Source organism: Sebastes fasciatus, chromosome 9 (assembly GCF_043250625.1).
Source record: "Sebastes fasciatus isolate fSebFas1 chromosome 9, fSebFas1.pri, whole genome shotgun sequence".
Lineage (NCBI taxonomy): Eukaryota > Metazoa > Chordata > Actinopteri > Perciformes > Sebastidae > Sebastes > Sebastes fasciatus.
This window is the reverse complement of record NC_133803.1, coordinates 6,022,034-6,044,244: the sequence shown is the minus strand read 5'-3', so window position 1 is coordinate 6,044,244 and position 22,211 is coordinate 6,022,034. Positions and strand designations below refer to the sequence as shown.

The window sequence follows — 22,211 nt, the reverse complement described above, 5'->3', positions numbered from 1 at the left end:
ACGGGATAACTTACAACCATTATGCATACTACAAAAGAGAGCAATCAGGATAGTAAATAATGTGGGATAAAGGGAACACACGAACACACTGTTTTTAAAGTCACATGCATTGAAATTCATGGATTCGGTCAAATTCAAAACCGCAATAATTATGTTCAAAGCAAGAAATAATTCACTTCAGGGCAATATTCAAAAAAATGTTTTGTGACAGGGAGGGGGGAGGGTGGGTTATAATTTAAGAGGAACATTTAATTTTAAAAAGCATTGTGTTTGTACAACAAAGAAGAGTATGTGTATTTCAGTCTGTGGGGTGGATTTGTGGAATGGGTTGGGTGATGGGTTGAAGCGGAGCACAAGTTTAAATCAATTTAAAAAGCTATACAAAAAAGATATTTTTGGGAGGTATATGGATGATGAAGAGTTGTGATAAGGGTTGGTTTATATTTTTCTTTTTTTAACGGCGGATGGATATGTGGGTTGTAAATAAACTTGGGATGCTGTTCATATATTTAATTTGGGATGTAAATAAATCTGGGATAGTTTATATATTATATTATATTACCATTCTATGATATATATGAGTTAATAGAGGAGAAGTGAGAAAGGGGAAGGGGAAATATAAGTTTTACTTTTATCTACTCCTTTCCGGTACACTGTTACTCTTGTTTTGTTTGTTATTATTCTGTATCTGTTTTTTTTTTTGTTTGTTTTTTTCGAAATAAAGTCATTCATTCATTCATAACGGAAAGTTTAAAAGGAAAGGGCCACATATTCTATAAAGTTTGCCGTGTGGATTTGTCCGTCGAGCACGGAGGTCGCACCGATGTGAGTCAAAATCAAGAGGCTGACAAACACAAAAAGGCAACGACAGTGCACCAGGGCCAGCAAGGCATCGTAGACCTGCTTGGTAAAGGGAGACCTGATGCAGTAGTATATCCAGTGAAGGCAGAGCTATGATCACATGATCCCGTCTGAGGTGTAATAGGTGGTGTTCCCACATGTTTTACTAGATTTTTTTTAATACAGTCGCTCTAGGAGAGACGATTAGCATACTGTTGTTACCATGGAAAATGCAGGTTCCGGTTCAGTGACACAGCATCTTTTAATTGTTGTATTATTCCATGGTTGTAATATTTAGAAAATATAAATTGCAAATGAAATGAAATTGAAATGCTATGGTAAAATTCTATGAATGCTATGATGCATATTGTGTGTACAGTTTCCTTGTTGCAGATGATATCTGGAGCAGATTTGGAGCTTGTGTTGTGAGTGCTGCTCTGGTCTGGCATATGTCTCTATCTGCAGGATGTGGATCTGAAAGGGGGCATGTGTCCAGCTCACAGAGAGGCTAAATGACCTGACCAGAACTGCATATGAGAGCCTATAATTTATTTGAGAGGTTGTCAGCAGAACTTTAATATACGAAAAGGAAACAACATGAAGGGTGGAGTGAGCGACTAATTATAGAAGAGTGAGAAAACCACACAACCACCAGAGGCCTGGGGTGAAGACTCAGAGCACTTAGGCCCAGTATGTTACATGGATCAGCCTCACTTTGCGTTGCTGGAGAAAGGGTGTCTCTGTGTTTTCAGCATTAGAGAATGAGGCTGTGAGCCAACAAGAAACAAATAAGCAACCAGCAACATGGTGACAGGGCTCCAATCTAACAATTAAGTTGTAAAGGAAAGATTCTTTATGAATTGAACCTGTTCAAAATTCATTTTAGAGTTAAATGTGGAACCATTTATACCTATTTTAAAAATGAATAGTTTCAACATATTGGGATATATGCTTTTTTTTTTCTTTCAGATACTGAGATGAGAACATTTATATCAATCTAATATTGTCTGTGTTTAGAGGTGGAGCGGTTAGCCTAGCTTAGCATAAATAATGGAAGCAGGGGGAAACAGATAGCCTGGCTCTGTCCAAAGTTCAACACAACAATATGACAAACAGATGACGGGGGTCATGTGCCGGGCTATTTCTTGGTCCAAGAGAAGTGACTGTCTGTTCTGGTTAGGCAACCAAAACACTTGGATAAGGAAAGATCTCTATTATGGTGACTAAAAACATTAGACGCAAGTCTGGTGTCCCGCACGAAAGTAGGACGGGCTATAAGTCAATCCTCCACACCATCTGTTTGTGATGTTAGAGGGAGTAACAGGCTGGGACTATTTCTTTACGAACAAACTGTAATTTTTAAATTTTTGTTGGTATACAGATTTTTTTTTAAATTAGTGTTTATCAACAAGAGGTGTTGGTGGGTGTATTTTTTAACTTTGGACAGAGCCAGGCTAGCTGTTTCCCCCTACAAGATCTCATATCATAGCTATGCTGATGACACTCACATTTACCTAGCACTTTCACCAGATGACTATGGTCCCCCTTGAATCTCTTTGTCAATGCATTGATCAAATCAATAGCTGGATGTCTCAAAATTTCCTACAGCTGAATAAGGACAAAACTGAAATTATTTTATTTGGGAAGAAAGAAGAGAGAATTAGGATTGCTAATCATTTGAACACAAAGTGACTTAAAGCAAAGGATGCTGTCAAAAATCTTGGTGTTTTAATCGACAGTGATCTCAGCTTCAATAACCATGTGAAAGAGATAACCAAATCAGTTTTTTACCACCTTAAAACTATAGCGAAACTTAGAGATCTTACGTCAAAGCATGACCTGGAAAAACGTATCCATGCCTTTATCTCGAGTAGAGTCGATTACTGCGATGGTCTATTGACGGGCCTACCAAAAAAGACCATCAAACAGCTTCAGATGGTGCAAAATGCAGCTGCTAGAGTACTTACAAAAACAAAAAAAGAACTGATCACAATCACTCCAGTACTTAAGTCCCTACACTGGCTCCCAGGAAGTCACAGAATTGACTTTAAAACACCACTGCTTGTTTACAAATCACTAAAGAGGGTAGGTCCAAATTACCTCTCAGATATGTCTCAGCAGTACACACCTACTACACCTCTAAGGTCACTGGGAAAAAATCTCATAGTAGATCCTACCATTTTTTTTCTTTTTACAACGAACACTTGTAGAAAGAAAGATGAGCAAAACCAACAGTACAAAATGAGGAGCCAGAGGAGATGAACAAGTGATGTAGGACCTGAACCTCAGCATAACCTCATTAGAGTCCACGCAGGCTTCTGTGCCTCTTTGAACAAGTGTACGTAGCCCGTGACTGCCCTACTGCATAATAACACAGCGCTGAGGAGGAGAGGTTGTAATTTTGATATTTAAAAACCACAGCTGCTTGATATTGTGGTAGCATAGGAACAGATGAAAACCACTTGGAAGTTTTCTGGAAGGTGACTTGTGTGTCAGTACTTGAACTGTTCATCTCATTTGGTTTCACTGAAGCTGATTAAAGGCAAATTGATAAAAAAAGAGAAAGACTGATGCTCCCCTTTTTGTGGCCTGTTCAGTACTCGTTTCATTCTAAACCAGCCTGCTGGGCTGTGGAAAAGCTGCTGCTCGTTATTGTCGGTGTATTCACAGATGGAAATAAAAGGGTTGTTAAAGGGACTGTATGTAACTTTTTACATGTATAAAACCTTTTTTATTGCCAAACTTGTAAACAGGTTGTAACCTAACTTAAAAATTGAGACCGTCCGCAACTTTCTGGGTTTCCTCTATCAGCCTGTAGACTGCTTTTAAAGTGAATAAATATTGACAATGATTGTAGTCAATTCTGCAATATCAAGATACCTATTTCATAAACTGTATGCTTTAGTTTTTCCTACTTAAAGCAGAATATATCTACACTTACTAAAATGCCACCCAGGGGAAACTGTTCAAAAACCGACATTTTCAATGATACATTGTGCAATGTTCATGGTGGTCCAAACAAAGACAAATGATGTGTTAGCTCCCTCTCACTCTCAGTGTTCTCTAATGGACATAGAGCCTGGTGTGGACACATGTGTCCACTTTAACAGGACAAGGGTCTTCAGGTGATTAGCGGTATTTGGCCTCCAGGGCTGTGAACATCCCTCTGACCTTGGGATAGTTCCCCTTAATTTCTAAAAGCTCAAGACAGATTGTGGGAATTGTGCGTTTGCTGCAGTAAAACAGCCTCACCCATCCACCCTGGGCGACAGCATCATCCATTCGACTCCACTTGACCAATGTTCATGCTGAGCCCAGAGAGAAGGACAATATTGTCAAGAGCTCATAGTGTGTTTAGAAAAAGTCATTCAAATACAGCCCACACCTGTTATTTCGATGATTACTGCCACTAATCACCAGTGTTGTGCATCAGCGCGTTCATTGAACATCATGTTTTTGGTTACTGAATGTATCTGTTTGCAACTAATGTGAACGCGAGCGTTGACACGGCACCTGAGGATTTATGGCACCCGGCATGGCTGGTGCAGTCAAAGGAGCGCAGACCATACTTGCCAACCTGGAGGCTTCTAAAAAAGGGAGTATTTCTAGATCAAAGCGGGGGATTTCCCAGAGACTTTGTTTCCTGCATTTTGGTGACTTTTAAAGAATGAAAATAGCAAAATAATAAGTACACAGCAACAACATTTTTAACCTTAAATACTTTTGATTTTTTCTTTTAAAGGGACTATTTGTAACTTTCAGAAATGCTTGTTAACAGCGACACCTGTGGCCGTGAAATCAACAAAAGTCAGCGTCGGGCTCGCGCTTGCTCGCTCTAAATAGACATGAACGAGCATCGCTCAAAACAGTGAGGCGACACACGTCAGCTAAAACCACAATATCACTCTATATTTCACCTGCTTGGCAGTAATGTTAGCTGACCAGACGGAGGTCTCTCCATGAATCAATGCTGATCCTAGTGTTGGCTTTTCCTGCTTCAGCCTCCGGGGAATGGGATCCCGACCCGGTAGATTTATACGTGTAACAAGTTACAAACAGTCCCTTTAATTCTCAGGAAAAAAACCCAGAATAATTAGCCCCTCTGGGGTGAATTTGTGTGAATCTCTGGTATAAACTAATCAGCAGTTTTTATTTGTTCATTAATTTTTTGCCCCTGCTAGAGTATCTGTCTCTTAGTACTATCCATTTCTTTCTCCTTCTCTAACTCACTGAAGGTCCTTTCAGATACAACCCGACAACGACACCACTGCCCTCTGAAACCCGTTATTTCAAATAGCGATGATGTGCAGCGAGCGCAGCTGAAACCGTATTGTGTCACGAGCAGCTCTCTTCTGTCAGTAAACAACATTTGGTGTGGCTGTTTTATCGTCAGTAGTGGAAACAGTAGAGATTATACACGCTTTACAGTAGCAGCAACAGGTTGTGATAATAAAAAAAGGGGCTAAAAAGGGCCCTTAATGAGGATATGATGCACACACACACACTCACAAGGTGCTGCCTGCCCTGGTGTAATTGTGGGACTGCTGATACAGCATTCCCAGTATTGTTCTTCTAAAGTTTATTCAGCTTCTTCCACTATTTCTTCCGTATGTTTTTTGCTGTTTAACTATTCCTGCATACTTTCAGCTACAGAAACCGTTCAACCATCAAAATATTCAGCTCGTTAAGGACATTAGTGCTATATCTTGTCTTGTTTTAACTATTTATACTTTTTAAAATATTAAGCTTTTTCCATATTTATTTTACAATGTAACTCAATGGAGAAAATCTTTAAATCCTCTTAAACCTACTCCAATTTGAAATGCTACTGCTTCCGCATACTTTCAGCTACAGACTTCATTTAAACTTTAAACGGGTTAAACGTCTTTGAACTATTAAGCTATGATTCAGCTTTTTGATAACTTTTACAGTTTTTCATTTATCGCAGTTTACGTTTTATGAAATTTTCAGACCTTTTCAGATTTTATAATGGGTGTGTATTGCGTGGGTCGTTAAGGCCTAAAGTGTGTGACATCATCATTAGAGTGCGGGAAAGCTTTGAAATCTTTTGAAAATTTTCTGAACAAATTGCTCCGTAGCCCACAATTTTCACTCTTAATAGATCATTTTTAATCAAATTGTTGGAAATTTTGTGCCGGTCGCAGTCATGTAGCTATGGAATCAGTCGGACTTACACATTTGTCTCTAGGGTTCCAAAAGTGAGAGTAAGTCCAACAAGCCGGTCCATAGAGAGCAATGTTAAATCAGACAGGAAATGTCTGACAGAAAGTTGACAATGGCACTTTTCTAACCTGCTCCCATAATCCCATTTTTGACTCCACACACAAAGTCACTCCACCTCTGCAGGAACCTTTTTCTCCCACGTCCTCCATTCTCCTTTTCTTCTCTTCTCTCTAGAGAAAGCTATGAATGTATGCTTTTAAATGAGTCAGAGGCAACATTCCATGATCTCAATGACGATGTCACAGGAATGTTAGTTTAATCTGAATGACAGAAATCATTCACTTCATCAGAGGAACTATGACTCCTACTATGTTGATGTTAATTTACAAAAAAAAACAACTACATAATAGGTGTACGATAGTACAATAGAAAGTTCAACATACTTTTGTGCGAATAAACAGTAGTATGTGTCTTTTCGGTCACACTGAGAAGTAATTTACGTCATTACTTCCCCCTTGCCGGTTGGAGACCCATAACCATGGTAACCTGTGCCAACCTCATGTGTTAGAATCGACGGTTTGTGAGATGCAAAGTCTGAATTAATTTCAAATATTTATTAAACCGAGCAAAGTGAAATCTTATATTTACAGTTTAATTGAAGTGTTATTGATGTGACAGAGCTGTCTGTCGACGTCTATTATGAACGTTGTCTTCACTACCACATTGCATTGTGGGATATTTATGCCACCGTAATGTTCAAAGTTGCATACTGTAATATTTTACCATAAATGGTATGCAATTTGAGTACTATTGGTTTTATACTAAGGTTTCGAACCTACTAAAATATCTCACAAACTGTTTCAGCGTACTGAATAGCATGTAAGTATGGAATTTTGGACGCAACCACAAACTGTGATGGCACTGATGAGGTCACAGTTTATGTGACATGATGATGTATGATCTCACAGATGAAACCACTGATAATGTCACAGGAATGCAAGTTTAGTCTGGATGACAGAGATCATTGACTTCATCAAGGGAACTGTGAATACAACTATGTTAATGTTAATTCAAAAAATCTAAATAAAGTAAAATATGCTACCTAAAAAAAATCACTAAGACGAATGAAAAGCATTAATGCTTAATGCATTAATGCTTTCCCTTCGTGGTTAATGGCGTTGCCTAGCGTCTACGTCGGGCAACCCTCCGTCTGCTGACAGCGGAGGACCTGCGAGTCTTCCGTCTTCCGTCTTCCGTCTTCGGTCCCTGTCCGCGAGCGGAGCGAGTGGCCTGTCGTCCTACGCGTGGCATTGTCAAAAAACACGTGTTTTTTGATCTGTGATTGATGGGCGTAACGGGGGTTCTATAAGTAAACTTTCGACGACGTTCCGTGATGTCACTTATGATGTCACAGTTTATGTGACATCATCATTTACATCACAATGGCAACATTCCATCATGTCACTTATGATGTCACAGGAGAGTTAGTTTAATCTGATTGTCAAGACTTTCTGGCAATTATAGTGTCCCATGTGTCTAGTACTACTCTGTCAATCTCTGTGAGAAATCATTGACTTCATTGGAGGAACTATGACTACTACTATGTTGATGTTAATTTGAAAAACCTAAATACGGTGAAATTTATTTAACTGTTCTATTCCTTAAAGGTCCCATATTATAAAAAGTGAGATGTTCAGGTATTTTTTATTATTAAGCAGGTTTAAACAAGCAGTCAGGAGTACTATGCATGTGTGATGTCACAAATCTACGATATATGGAACATTTAAACCTAAATGTGTCCCAGTTTATTTCCAGTTGGAGTGTATGTGAATGACATCAGCTGACCGAAAGTAAACATGGACCTAAACTGTTGCCTAGCAACGCAATTATGTTGCAGTGCCATTGACATGCACTAAAACGGAGCGTTTCAGACAGAGGGTGAATACAGGTATAGTCAGGCAGACAGCATGAGGAAAATAAAGGTTTTTTTTAACATTACAGCATGTAAACATATAGGACCTTTGAAAAAATTAAGGGCACTTTCCTTTTGATGATTGGGCTACATGTTTATTGGCATTGCCTAGCGTCTGCGTTGGACAATTCTATGGCATGGTGTTTTAACATTTAATAGATAAGCTTGACTATCTGGAATTAACATTAGAGATATCCACAATTGCGTTTTGATTAGTCGTAATGACATTAGAGTGGAAAGGAATGCTGTCATATATAGCGGCAAAAAATATCACAATTGCTGATCAAATGCTTTGATATAGAGTAGAATACAATAGCATCATATAGAGCGTGATAGAATGCTGACATATAGAGCAGAATAGACATTCCTGCGGCATCATCATTTATGACCTCACAGAGGCAACATTCTATGATGTCAATGATAATGTTGCAGTTTATGTAACATTATCATTTATGATGTCACAGAGGCAACATTCCATGATCTCAATGACGATGTCACAGGAATGTTAGTTTAATCTGAATGACAGAAATCATTCACTTCATCAGAGGAACTATGACTCCTACTATGTTGATGTTAATTTACAAAAAAAACCAACTACATAATAGGTGTACGATAGTACAATAGAAAGTTCAACATACTTTTGTGCGAATAAACAGTAGTATGTGTCTTTTCGGTCACACTGAGAAGTAATTTACGTCATTACTTCCCCCTTGCCGGTTGGAGACCCATAACCATGGTAACCTGTGCCAACCTCATGTGTTAGAATCGACGGTTTGTGAGATGCAAAGTCTGAATTAATTTCAAATATTTATTAAACCGAGCAAAGTGAAATCTTATATTTACAGTTTAATTGAAGTGTTATTGATGTGACAGAGCTGTCTGTCGACGTCTATTATGAACGTTGTCTTCACTACCACATTGCATTGTGGGATATTTATGCCACCGTAATGTTCAAAGTTGCATACTGTAACATTTTACCGTAAATGGTATGCAATTTGAGTACTATTGGTTTTATACTAAGGTTTCGAACCTACTAAAATATCTCACAAACTGTTTCAGCGTACTAAATAGCATGTAAGTATGGAATTTTGTTTGTGTGTGACATGATCACAGTGCGGGAAAGCTTTGAAATCTTTTGAAAATTTTCCGAAGAAATTGCTCCGTAGCCCACAATCTTGACTCTTAATAGATATTTTTTTCATTAAATTGTAGGAAATTTTGTGCCGGTCGCAGTCATGTAGCTATGGAATCAGTCGGACTTACACATTTGTCTCTAGGGCCCTAAAAGTGAGAGTAAGTCCAACAAGCCGCTCCATAGAGAGCAATGTTAATTCAGATGGGAAATGTCTGACAGAAAGTTGACAATGGCACTTTTCTAACCTGCTCCCATGATCCCATTTTTGACTCCACACACAAAAAAAACTACATCAATGCGTTCGGCAGAGACGCTTCTCTCTGATGATGACATTATTTTGCCGATTGGACTCACGGTTTTTGTCTGAGAGACACTTTTATGACATTTATGTCTCTGGTTAACTCCTATTATAAACTGTCTCATTGAGGGTGCTTAGCAGTGGCCATCACCACGGCAACGTTTGATTGCTGCTAGACAGCTGATTCACATTAGCCAATCAGAGCAGGCATACTAACACACACACACACACACACACACACACACAGAAGGTAACTGTATCGTAACAGGGAACTCAGGAAAAGTTTTTTTTTCAAAATAAAATCTCTATAGAGTAACTCTATCTACTATATTTTGTCTAATGACTTACAGTTTTAAAAGTTCTAGCTGCTACTACTACTACAACTATTACTAATACTACTACTGTTGCTGCTGCTGCTACTACTACTACTACTACTACTACTACTGCTGCTTCTGTTCCTACTGATTCTAGTACTTTCTAATACTACTACTACTACTACTACTATTACTAATACTACTACTGTTGCTGCTGCTGCTACTACTACTACTACTACTACTACTACTGCTTCTGTTCCTACTGATTCTACTACTACTACTACTACTACTACTACTGCTTCTGTTCCTACTGATTCTACTACTACTACTACAGCTGCTGCTCCTTCTGCTACTAATACTAGTACTACTACAGCTGCTGCTCCTTCTGCTACTACTACTACTACAACTATTTCTAATACTACTACTGTTGGTGCTGCTGCTACTACTACTACTACTACTGCTTCTGTTCCTACTGATTCTACTACTACTACTACAGCTGCTGCTACTTCTGCTACTACTACTAATAATACGACTACTACTACGATTACGTCTACTATTGCTACTACTACTGCTACTACTGCTTTTGCTATTATTACTACTACCGCTACTACTATTACTACTACTGTTACTGTTACTACCAGTGATGTTACTGCTACCAGTACTGCTACTATTACTACTGCTCTTGCAGCTGTTCCTACTGCCTCTACTACTACTACTACTACTACTACTACTACTCTTACTACTACTACTACTGCTCCTGCTGCTGTTCCTACTGCCTCTGCTACTACTACTACTCTTACTACTACTATTACTACAACTCCTACTGCTACTTTCCACCCAAATACTACTTTCTGTGTAACAACTTATAGATTTTAAAGGTTCATTCAGTGAAAATACTATTTCTGTCCAAGCATTTATAGTTTTAAAGGTTTATTTCACCCAAATACTACTCTCTCTCTCTCTCTCTCTCTCTCTCTCTCTCTCTCTCTCTCTCTCTCTCTCTCTCTCTCTCTCTCTCTCTCTCTCTCTCTCTGTGTGTGTTTGTGTTTAGCAATGCAGTTCATCTGTCTGATATACATACAAAGCATTTAATTTTTCCGCCTCTTCAGGAAAATTCTAATTTACCACTTTTGACAGTATTACAGTTTAGCTTCCAGCTTTTCTAGCAATGTATTTCAGCTCTTAGCTTCTTTAGCTAATGAAGTTCAGCTTCCAACTCTGCCAGTTGTACATTTCATCTTCTAGGGTTTTCAGCAGTGCAGTGCAATGCATTTGAGCTTTAACATTTTTAGGCAAGTCATGTCACATTTCTGCATTTTCAGCAATGCTTTGCAATAACTTTCCGCTGTCAGCATTCCCACGCATTTTCAGCAGGAAATGCATTTTCTAGTTAGCAAATGTTAGCATGCTAACATGCTACATTATGATGGCAACCTTGGAAAACATTACCTGCTTAACATCAGGTGACATTTTTATTGTGAGCATGTTTGCAAGATTATGTTAGCATTTAGCTACAAGCACCACTGTGCTAAGTGCAGCCTCACAGAGCGGCTAGCATGGCTGGAGATGCCTCCCTCATCTTATTGAAAACCCACATAATTACACATTTTGCATACATAATTTGTGGATCATATTTACATCCAAAATATGTTCATACATATATCACTCATACTCCATCCAAATCACCACTAAACCACATAATCAAGCATAATACAAATCCAGATGTGAAAAGCAAACAGCAGCTACAGTCACAACACAAATACACCTATAAAACTCCTGAAATAAAAGTGATATGTTTTTTTAAATCTAAAAGAATGTATCAAGAAGAAGAAAAACTACTTATAATATAATGTAATATAACATAACATGCAGTTCTATACAGTAATATGTAGTTTAGAGACCAATGAAGCCATTTCAGACATTATTATCAAGAATGAAGTAGGCCGATGAAGATGAAATCAATGCAGTGAGACTGATGCATCTAATGCCGCTGATTTTCATGAAAACAAGTGGTAAAGTAATTCTCAAGTCACATTACAATTACAATCTCTATCGCAGCTGTTATAACAGCAGGATTAGTCACTTTTAATTTGAAAGAATCCCATGATTGCAATAAATGTACCTTTCATTTTGAGGATCATTTTCAAAGTGTGTGTGTTTCAGCTCAGAGAATCACAAAGCCAGCTGGCCACACTGAGCCACGTTGTAATTACAAGGACCCGCAGCACATGGAGTGATTACGTAGTGATTCTGGCCCATCGAGCCGTCGTCATAAACCTCTGAAGGCAGTATGGCGTCCTAAGATGTGGCTGACAGTCGAGGGGACATCTCTCGGTCTGACTTCAATTATAGTGCAAAGACACAAGACAGGAAATTGTTTATTAGCCTTTTAAAAAGCCTTCTGTGGTGGCCTGGAACCATAGAGAAACCACCCGCGTGCTTTTTTATAAACCCAATTAGACAAGCCACCGCATGAGGTCGACCATCTTGATTTGACTGGCTGTTCAATCATTTTACGGCCAAGCTGCAGGCAGCTCTGGATTCATTAAGAGTAGTGCACCTCATTTTAGGGATTAACCAACATGTTGTCTTTAGGAAGCCACCACATAAAAACAGAAAGACTGTACATTTTTATTTAGATTTTTAGAGGACAAGCATCAAACCTGTATGTGTGCAGGGCCCTGCAGAGTAGGAACACGTGCTCAAACTATCAACAAGCTGTAAATTCTCTACAGCAAATGGACATTTTGAAACAGTGACCTCTTCTGTTTTCCATCAAGAATGTGTTGCTGATTCTGTGTGAATCTATCAAAATTGCAGTCATGCTCTGTAAATGAATTGAATACAGCGGAATTGAAGAATCTATCAGATACAGTAGGCTATATATACGGTGTACTGGCGATGCTAACACGGTGATGAGGTGCAGGGGTGCAGGTAATAGGAAGGAGCAGGAAATGTTTGGACATTCAGACCGAAGCAACGACCAACCGCAGCCAGCAGCCTGGAAATAACTTAACCACCTCTTTTTTTCCCTAGTGGCCAAGTGAGCTACTAGACTGTTGTCTGTCAGGAGCAAAGGACTGAACCATGATTAAAGCTGAAATGGGCGAGATTAAAAAAAGTTATTTTTATAAAACGGTCGCTATATCGTGACAGTAGAACATGAAACAGGTAACCTGAAAAAAATGATGTGCCTCTGTGTCCTTCGGTGCTCCTCACGGCATCTGCAAGATTTCACATACCGGAGGAAAACAAGCAGTAAGAACTGATCTGAGGTCTGCTGTCCAGAGCCGGCTGTCAATCACTTGTGAACTCCGACCAAACGGTCAAAAGAGGCAGTGCTGATCAAATATGACTCAATATTATGTTACATTAATGCCAGCTTTTCAAAGGCAATGAGAACATTTGAACGTTTGTGGTATAATTCAGACGACTTGTTGGTGAAGCTGGAGGAGGATAAACTCTAGTGGAAAGGATATTCACAACTTGGCAACTGAAAAGTTGTTAGCACCGATCCATAGAGCATTCATACATTATTTGTTAACCATCAACAAAGCCATTGTTTGTAAAGAAAAGTATACCTTATTAAAAAGTGGTAGTAGAGGTACATTCAGTGATACAGATGAAAGTAAGGGTCGAATCATATGTTGGTTGAGGACCATCACTGATATTTTATTGGCAACTAATATTGCCAACATTTACTGTAATATTCAGACTATTACAGAAGAAACTATAGGGATGAAGCTAAAAAGAACTGATTCAGGTTTAAGGTGTCCCATAGACAGCCAGCGTAGTGTTGTATAGTGTAATCTAATCAAACAACATCAGATTTACCAAGAAGATGACACTGACTACACCAGATAGGATTTGTCATTAGTATAAATCTAACGGACATAAGCACACATCCGGCTCAGTCAGATCTGCACTGTGGTACGAAGAAATCACTTCAGCAGCCTGTGTTGAGCCTGTGTTTTTAATGGACTTGGAGACGAGGACTCCAGCCGAGCTGACCAAAAAACTGTTATTTATTGAAGTGTGGGTGAAACACAAGCGGCAAACTAATCTGTTTGTCCTCTCCTCCTGACAAGCCCGTACCTCCGAGGACCTGCGACCACAAATAGAAGGAATTCATCTCCAGAATGCAGCTCCTTCCAGCGGCTGTTCTCATTGTGTTACATGCATAATAAACACAATAAACTTCCAACTTAGGTTCACTTTACTTACGCAACAAAACTACTTAGTTAGTTTTAGGAAAAGGTCGTGGTTTGGGTTAAAGTCTGTGTAAAGCAAAAATAAATATGCATTCTGGGTTTGTCACACCACAGACAAATATGTTGCTAACCACCCAGCCAAAATTGAATGATTAAAAAAGCCTTTAAGTATATAAAATTAGCTTTCAAAATCATGGAAAAATCATCAGTATTCTCTGCTCTGAGTCGCTGGGGGCGTGTCGCTGAAGGCGCTGAAATCTGAAACCTCTCTTAATACATCCATGGCTGAAACCACACCCACAAGCTGGGAAGGTGCCTGTCAGGATTCCCTCAGTAGCGGCGATTGAAGAGGGAAGAGCCCAGCGCCGAATCTCTGTTTGACATGCGGAGTGGGGAAATGTGGCGTACAGAAGACCATTTGCCCGGTGTCGCTCGGTGTCTGAGTCCTTCTGATCGAGGCTCAAGCCGTGGACGGTGTGAGGCTGGTAACGGCTCCCGTCGCGCAGGGATTCAACTTGGCGGGTTAAGGACGGCCGCTCTGTCTGGGAGGATCCCATCGCGGGACCTCTCCGCATTTCATTCGAGGCGGTCGGTCGGCTTGGAAAGGCTCGGGGCGAGTGTGGCTCCCGGCTTTGCGCTTTACAGCACAAGTTTACAGAAAAAGAATAAATATACATAGGACATGGGATGGATTACAATCATAAAAATACAATGCAATACAAAAACAGTCATGAAAATGCCAATGCCCAACGTGGGGCTCGATCCCACGACCCTGATGATATGAGTCTCAGGAAGCTCTACCAACTGAGCTAGCTGAGATAACCCTTGATAACTCATGGGTTTCTGTTCTGGCTTTCAAACACCAGGTTTGTAAAGACGGGTGGGGTCATGTCAAAGATGGCTCAACTGCTTCATCGAGCCATGATTTCAGCCCCACCTAAAAAATCCTGAACACAAAACTGGCGAAAAACAGTTCAACGGTCTAACTCCACAATCCAGTACTACAATGTTCACAGTCTTTGCACATGTTTTCAGTAATTATATTCCAACATTTATTATGTGTTTAGAAACAAATGTCTGAATTTCCTTTACACGGCCTTTAAAGTAATTCAGTTTGTTATGTACATTTTGTATGCGGGATTATGTAACAAAAGTAAGGTAAAAGAAAGCAACATTGACTTGGTTTTGGGTCACGAACAGCAGTCTCCTGGGTGGAAGTCTGTTTGTTTGACCCTCGACCCAACCATCCACCCCGACCTCCTCCATACGCGGACTTTCTCACTCTTTAGCGTATACTACGTCAGTTGTGTTTAAATTAGAGTTAATTGAAAGTCCTGCGCGTCATATACAGAAGCTAAAGAGTGCCTCGGTGTGTCAGTATACCAAGCGTTGGTATTTGATGACTCAGGAGTGAGAACGGATTGTTATATATTACTAATTTATTTTCCCAATTGTGGTGATAAACATCTGGATTATGTTCAGAGTCAATGTTTTATTGGGTGAAAGAAATCATAGGGAGGAAATAGGGGTGCATTGTGGGCGTACAGGACTGTGACACCAGGGGCCAGTCACAGTCTGTGTGTCCCGTCTGTGGATACAGTAGATTTAGTAAGCAAAATCACTTTGTTTAAGGTTAGTGTGAGTGTTTTTTGTCATGTTAAGTCTGAAGTCACTGCTGACCTTTTTATGTATTAAGCAAGACCATCTAACCCTCCCGTCTAGACTGCAAGCGTATCAGACGTGTTTTTCGCTCGCACACCTCATACAACAGATACACTTTGATTTTAATCTATGCAGCTGTCTGCACCGGCTCTGTGCAGCTCAATTGCAGTATGTGTTTAGTTCTGTTAGCTGTTAGCTCTGTTAGCCAAACACACTGTAGGATTCCCACTGGCTGCTAACAGCTAACTAGCTCTCCTTGAGCACACAGTCATAAATGAGCACAAAAAATCTCTACGTGAGAACCATTTTATGATGATACTTAAATCTTCTTAGATCATGAATCTTTTTTTTTTGCTTTATTCTACAGTTTATTAATACTCAGGGTTGGTTGATTACTTTAAAAACACACAAATCGACTGTTATCAGGCCATTAAATAGCCATCATCGATCGCTATGAGCAACCTTAGACGTGGGTTATTAGTGGTTTACTACGCTGTAAAAGTGAAAGCGAAACTTAAAAGCAACACGTTCGCCTGACTTCCGCTTCTGCTCCTTTCATTATTACTACGGTCACTAGAGGTCGCTGTCGTAGCGTCTTTCAGTGATCTACCATGTGAATAGATAACACCTAATATTGGGTGTAGTGGGCCCCAAATGACCCATATCTATGCATGGTGCTTATAGCAACCGATAATGCCTCTTTGATTGTTTTGAAAAACTGTTCTTGCTGTGAAGGGAGAAAGGTGTGGAATCCTCCTAAACTGATGTGAACCATCATCTTTTGGGAGAGGCTGATTAAAGGTTTATGTTGGCAAGCATGAAGGCTCCATTACATCATATGCATTTGCGTAGTGCGGTGAGATAAGCAGGTCAAACTAAAAACCCAGTAAACAGTGGAATACAGACTTCAGAAGTGACAGTTAATGATCAGGCTCAGGCTGAATGTAGCCGAGAATAACCAGCTGGACTCACCTCAGACACCTTTTTTTCTTTCCAAGAATACACACATCTGTATTTCCAGGAACAAGACTCCCTCTCCACTTCAGGCGGACATACATTACTCATTTAGAGTGGTTTTACACCGAGGACCACAAGAGTCACAGAAATAGTAATAAAGCATTTAATTGATTAATAACTAATTGTACAATAAAAATAGGCATTAACAAATTTGATTACAAATTAATCCATTAATCTATGAATAAATGGACAACATTACAAAGTAATTAATTATTTGACATTTTAAAGCAGCAGTGGGTAGAAATGGAGCAAATATGATTAAAAAAAGTTATTTTTATAAAAACGGTCACTATATCCTGACATTAGTGCATGGGACAGGTAATCTGAAAAAAATCATGTGCCTCTGTGTCCTCCGGTGCTCCTAACGGCATCTGCAAGATTTCACAGACCGGAGGAAAACAACCAATCAGAGCTGATCTGGAGTCTGTCGTCCAGCTGCCGTCTATGAGAGCCGGCTGTCAATCACTCACAAACTCCAACCAGCGGTCAAACTAGGCAGCGCTGATCAAATATGAATCAATATCCTGTTACTATAATGCCTATTTCTCTCCTCAAATGTTTTCAGAATCATCTTGTAGTGAACTGTTTAGCTGTAAAATGAGAAAGTTTGTGACCCGGCGGCCATGTTGAGAACAGTTGAAGAAATACCAAGCACCGCCCACCAGCTGGAGCACAGCCAATAGGAGGGCTCTCTCTGAAATGACCTGTGATTGGCCAAAGTCTCCCGTCGCGGGCTAGATTTTCTAAAGCCTGAAAACAGAGCCATGAGGAGGAGCAGAAGTCTAGTTTTCTCTCAGAACACTTGAATTACTATATGCTGAAAGGTAATTATGGAATTTTTGCCCAATGATGACAAAAACATTCTGCCTGCCTCACATTTAATGGGCAATAAAAAGGACTTCTAACCCCCAAAAGGCACAACTAGACCACACTGTCAACCATCATAACAAATTTGAAGTTCCTAAGTTTATTAGTTTCCGGGTTCTGCTCCGGAAACGAAAGTGTGTAGACAGTCTGTCCAGTCTGTTATTGGTCGGTTCTGCTAATCGACACATTCAGGTGATGCTGTCGTAAGTTAAATGATTGAGGTGCATCCTCAGATATACCCGACTACATTTTAACAGTATCGGTATACAGTTTTACTCAAATCGTTGTGAGTTGAGCTCGACTAACCCTGAGAATAAGCCGACTGCCATTCTAAAGCTGATAAACAATAACTGGTGTGCTGCCAAAAACGATCCGGGTAAAACTCGTGCTCTAGAATTTCTGTTCCGCACATGTGATTAGCAGACATAAATATACTATCATTAAAGCTCAACAGGCTGCTCACAGTGAATTCATTAATATTCTGCGGGCTGGATGGGAACCTTTGGCGAGCCGGATGTGGCCTGCGGGGCCGCCAGTTGCCGATCACTGTATAAAGGCATCAGTATTAATTGAAGTTTCATAACCAGTTAAAAACTCCTTGTAGTGACTTTAAGATCAAAGGAACAGTGTGTAGCATTTAGGAAAGAAATGGAATATAATATTAATGTTTTCTTTAGTTTATAACTACCTGAACTACTGTACTTAGAATGAGCCATTTATATCTACATAGGGAGCAGGTCCTCCATGTCCACCATGTTGTACGATAATGTTATGTGTTTTCAGGTCAGCCACTGTAGTTCTCCTACATGCTTGGGACACGGGAGAAGCTTCAGATGGTTGCAATCTGCAACCTCACCACTAGATGCTGCCAGATCCTACACACTGCACCTTTAAGAGGCATCATACTCTTATGAGAAATACGAATCTGAAAAGTATTCCACAGCTCTCAGATAAATGTAGTGGAAGTAAAACTACTTTCCACCACTGGACCCAAAAACACATTTAGTAAATCCATCCACCTATAGGCCTACCTATATCATCATCATCAATAAAATCACATAATCCACACATCCATAATAAATAATAATAATACAGTTTATTTATATAGCACTTATCAAAACTCACGTTACAAAGTGCTTTACAACAAACACAACAATAATCACGATCCATCAATGAGAGAGAAGGATAAACTTCAAATTTCATTTTAAAACAAAATTTTATCTTCCACAATTTGTTAATATATAGTATATCAATGCACACTTTCCTATTGTATATTGTGTTATTATTATTCTATGTTCATATTTTATATTTTATAAGCTAGTTGTAGTCTGGTATATTTATAGTGTATTCTAAAATATTCTTTAAATTGTATATACTATAGATATTGTCTCTAGTGTTGATATGTATATTTGTATTTACTATATATTTATAATGTATTATTATTTATTAAATTGTATTATTTATTCACTCATTACTGTTCCTGTGCCTGGATAACCTGCAGCTGTATCACAAGAATTACCCAATTTGGGACCAATAAAGAACATCTATCTATTTATCTATCCATCTATCCTTCTATCTATCTATCTATCTATCTATCTATCTATCTATCTATCTATCTATCTATCTATCTATCCATCTATCTATCTAGTGATAGTATAGAGCCTGAAGGAACAGATGTCCATGTTGGTATGAAGATGATATGAGACAACAGGCTGCATACAGTAGCTCTAGTCTGGTGCGCAACAGGTTGGTGTTCCATTCTCTCCGCGCAGCGCGCACAACATCATCCAGCATCCAGCAGGTCCTCTTCCAAACAGAACCGCATCCGGGCCGAGGACAGCAGAGTGCCGGGTTGGTTTGCCTGGAGCGGAGCGGTGCTGTCAGCATGCCCGTCAGTACACCAGTCAGTGACTGACTGACTGACTGACTGACTGACTGTGCGTCCTCGCTTTGCGCACCCCTAAAAATATCCCTCACCAAAGTGCTGCGGATCAAAGGGGGCAGCAACACGGCCACGAATCCAGACCCGGCATTTAACCTAAAGCCTCTCAGAGGAGGAGCACACACACACACACACACACACACACACACACACACACACACACACACACACACACACACACACACACACACACACACACACACACACACACACACTGTGCGCAGCAAAGAGCCCGAGGCATCCAGAGCTGTGCAGAGGAGAGAGGGAGAGGGAGAGAGAGAGAGAGAGAGAGAGAGAGAGAGAGAGAGAGAGAGAGAGGCTGGTCTCGGGTTTCAGAGACGCGCACTGCCAGCTGAGCTGCGGCACATTGTGGAGTCGCTCAGAGGAGAAGAAGCACCGACTGGGAGAAACGGAGCGGAGCGCAGAGCAAAGCAGAGGAATACTGAGTCTGTCTCTGTGAATCAGGATCATCACTGACTGACTGACTGACTGACTGACTGCTGTCCATCTACACAATGTCTCCTATTCTAACTTTGATGTAGTTGCTCATCTGAGTGCAGCAAGGTAGTTTGGAGACAGTTTGAAGAAAAAGACAAAACTTCCCCCCAACAGAGAGAGAGAGAGAGAGAGACAGTCTCTGACCAGCTCCAGCGTCTGCAGGTCGTTAGGATCCCTCTCCTCCTGCTGCTCTTCCTCTTGATGAATTGAGGGATTTCCGTGTGGATAAAAGCAGAATCAGAGGTCTAAACATGCTCAAGGATCAGAAGTGTGGAGTCGCGGGTATCCCTGGTGAGGAGAGGAGCGATCATCCGTCTAAACGGCCTCTGTGGAGAAACTGGAGAGATTTGTCAGGCGTCACGACGTGTATCGCAGTGTCGGTCCTGTGTCTTGGATTTTGCATTTTGGTTTTAGTGCGGACGTCGGAGTTGCAGTCCCGGATAGTAAGTCTGGAGCAGCAGCAGCGGGACGCGCAGCTCTCCGCCTGGATGGGGTCTCTGGAGCAGGTGGAGCCCGTTATCATGGGCCGGCTGGACCACATCCTGGACGAGGTGAGCCAGACAGCGCTTCACTTCACAAATATACATCATCCAAAGCTTTTCAGAAGCAGCAAATTTATTCAAAGAGAGGAAGAGTTTGACTTTGTTGTGGTTGAACTAAGTTGCCCTTCAGTGTGACTCATTCCACAAGTGGTCTGTACAAAAGGCTACCCTTAATTAATCCTTAATTTAACTTAAACACACACCCAACACTTACCCAGGGATCATTCTAATTCATCAATTCATTCATTTGAAAAGATACAAATCAAACCCCTTGAAAACTTAATTTCAAACGCCCCTAATTAACACATCTTAAATTTATGTTAAGGGATACTTTCTCCTTAAATTATAGATTAATTTGATATTTTTGAAAAAAAAAAATTCATCAGGTTACCCATTCATGGTGTGACCAAGGTCGTTTTGGTTAGGGGTCTGAAATATGTTCGGGGTGTAAAGGTCTTTATATGTTTAAGTCAGATTTGGGGTAAATTAATGGATAGTAATGGATTTCATGGGTTTTAAGAGATTGTCTGCACTGTCTAAGGGCTTAAGGGGTAAAAACCCTTATACTGTAGTTGGTCACTTTTAACCTTCTTAGCGTAGTTGGTCAATCTCATGAGGTTTTTACCCTGAAAAAGCAGATACAGTACATGAAAATACATAACAATCTTTCAGTTACCATGTTTAAATCCCTCAAACTAATTATTAATAGATAAATCTATAGAACTATGCTGCAACGTCAGATGGGACTTAGAGCATGTCACTTTGATGGATAGTGTCGGAAGGATTGGAAAGAAGGATGGTAGTCCACTATTTTTGATTTAGTCTTCATGGAATAAGACTAGTATTTACTTTTAAGGTGGTTTATTAGTTATTTCTTATGTTTTTTGGGTAATGTGCTGGTAATAAACTAATACTGCATTCTACAACAGATTTTTTGTAGTTAAATCAAATAACTTGTTAGTTATAACTTCAGAGTTGTTCTTATTAATGGCTTCTAATTGATCTATAAAGCGTTAGTAGATGCTTTTATTAATCATTAATAAAGCCACCAAGTATAAAGCTATAAAGGGTACCAGAATGTCTGTATACTCAAAGACTGACAAATTCATACAATGCTCATGCACATCTCTCAATTAGACCGTTACCAGCAAGTTGGACGTGCGTCATAAATATCATTAGTGCATCTTCACAGAGATCCCGTGTGAGGAGCTCTCTCTGGCTCTTTCACATCTGTTGCTCTCAAAGTGGCCCTCCGTTCTGCCCTTTCATTGACCACTTCCACAGCTACACTAACAAGCTCTTCCACAGTGATTGAAGTCAGGCAAGGACCCTGTTTTCCCTTCCTCCGTTTGCTTTGGTCTTACTTTTATCATCCCCACCACCCCACTCCACCCTGACCCCTTTCACCAGGGCCAGTATAATACACTTACCAGGGTGCTGTTGGGATAACGGCAGTATTGCACTCCCCATGTTAGCCTGAGTCAAAATTTGATGATAGCAATTATCAGGAAAAAAAGATGCTCTATGTTTGGAAGATGATATAAAGTGATAATTTGATGAGCTGACTGATGATTTATTGTCGAGACATTTTGGGAAATGTTCGCATTCTTGTGAGATGAGAAGATCGATACCAATCTATCTCAGAGCTGAAGTCAGGATGTGTTGAAGACTCTCCTTAACCCCCGACCCCAATTAACAGAAATGTACCTAAACATTTCATGACCAGTTT

General features: G+C 40.0%; 1 protein-coding gene across 13 annotated transcripts in view; it reads left to right on the top strand.

Annotated features, from left to right (window-relative positions):
- The first annotated feature begins 19,737 nt into the window (after positions 1-19,737).
- col13a1 (collagen, type XIII, alpha 1) overlaps positions 19,738-22,211 on the top strand; it is a 135,982-nt gene continuing 133,508 nt past the window's right edge. For 3 of the 13 annotated variants that reach the window (XM_074645568.1, XM_074645567.1, XM_074645569.1), the window contains exon 1: positions 19,746-20,491. In XM_074645568.1, coding sequence (XP_074501669.1) covers positions 20,192-20,491 — 300 coding nt within the window. In that variant the 5' untranslated portion in view covers positions 19,746-20,191. Of the gene's footprint in view, positions 20,492-22,211 lie in introns of all 13 variants that reach the window. The other 10 variants (XM_074645561.1, XM_074645560.1, XM_074645564.1 and 7 more) reach the window with 7 other exon arrangements.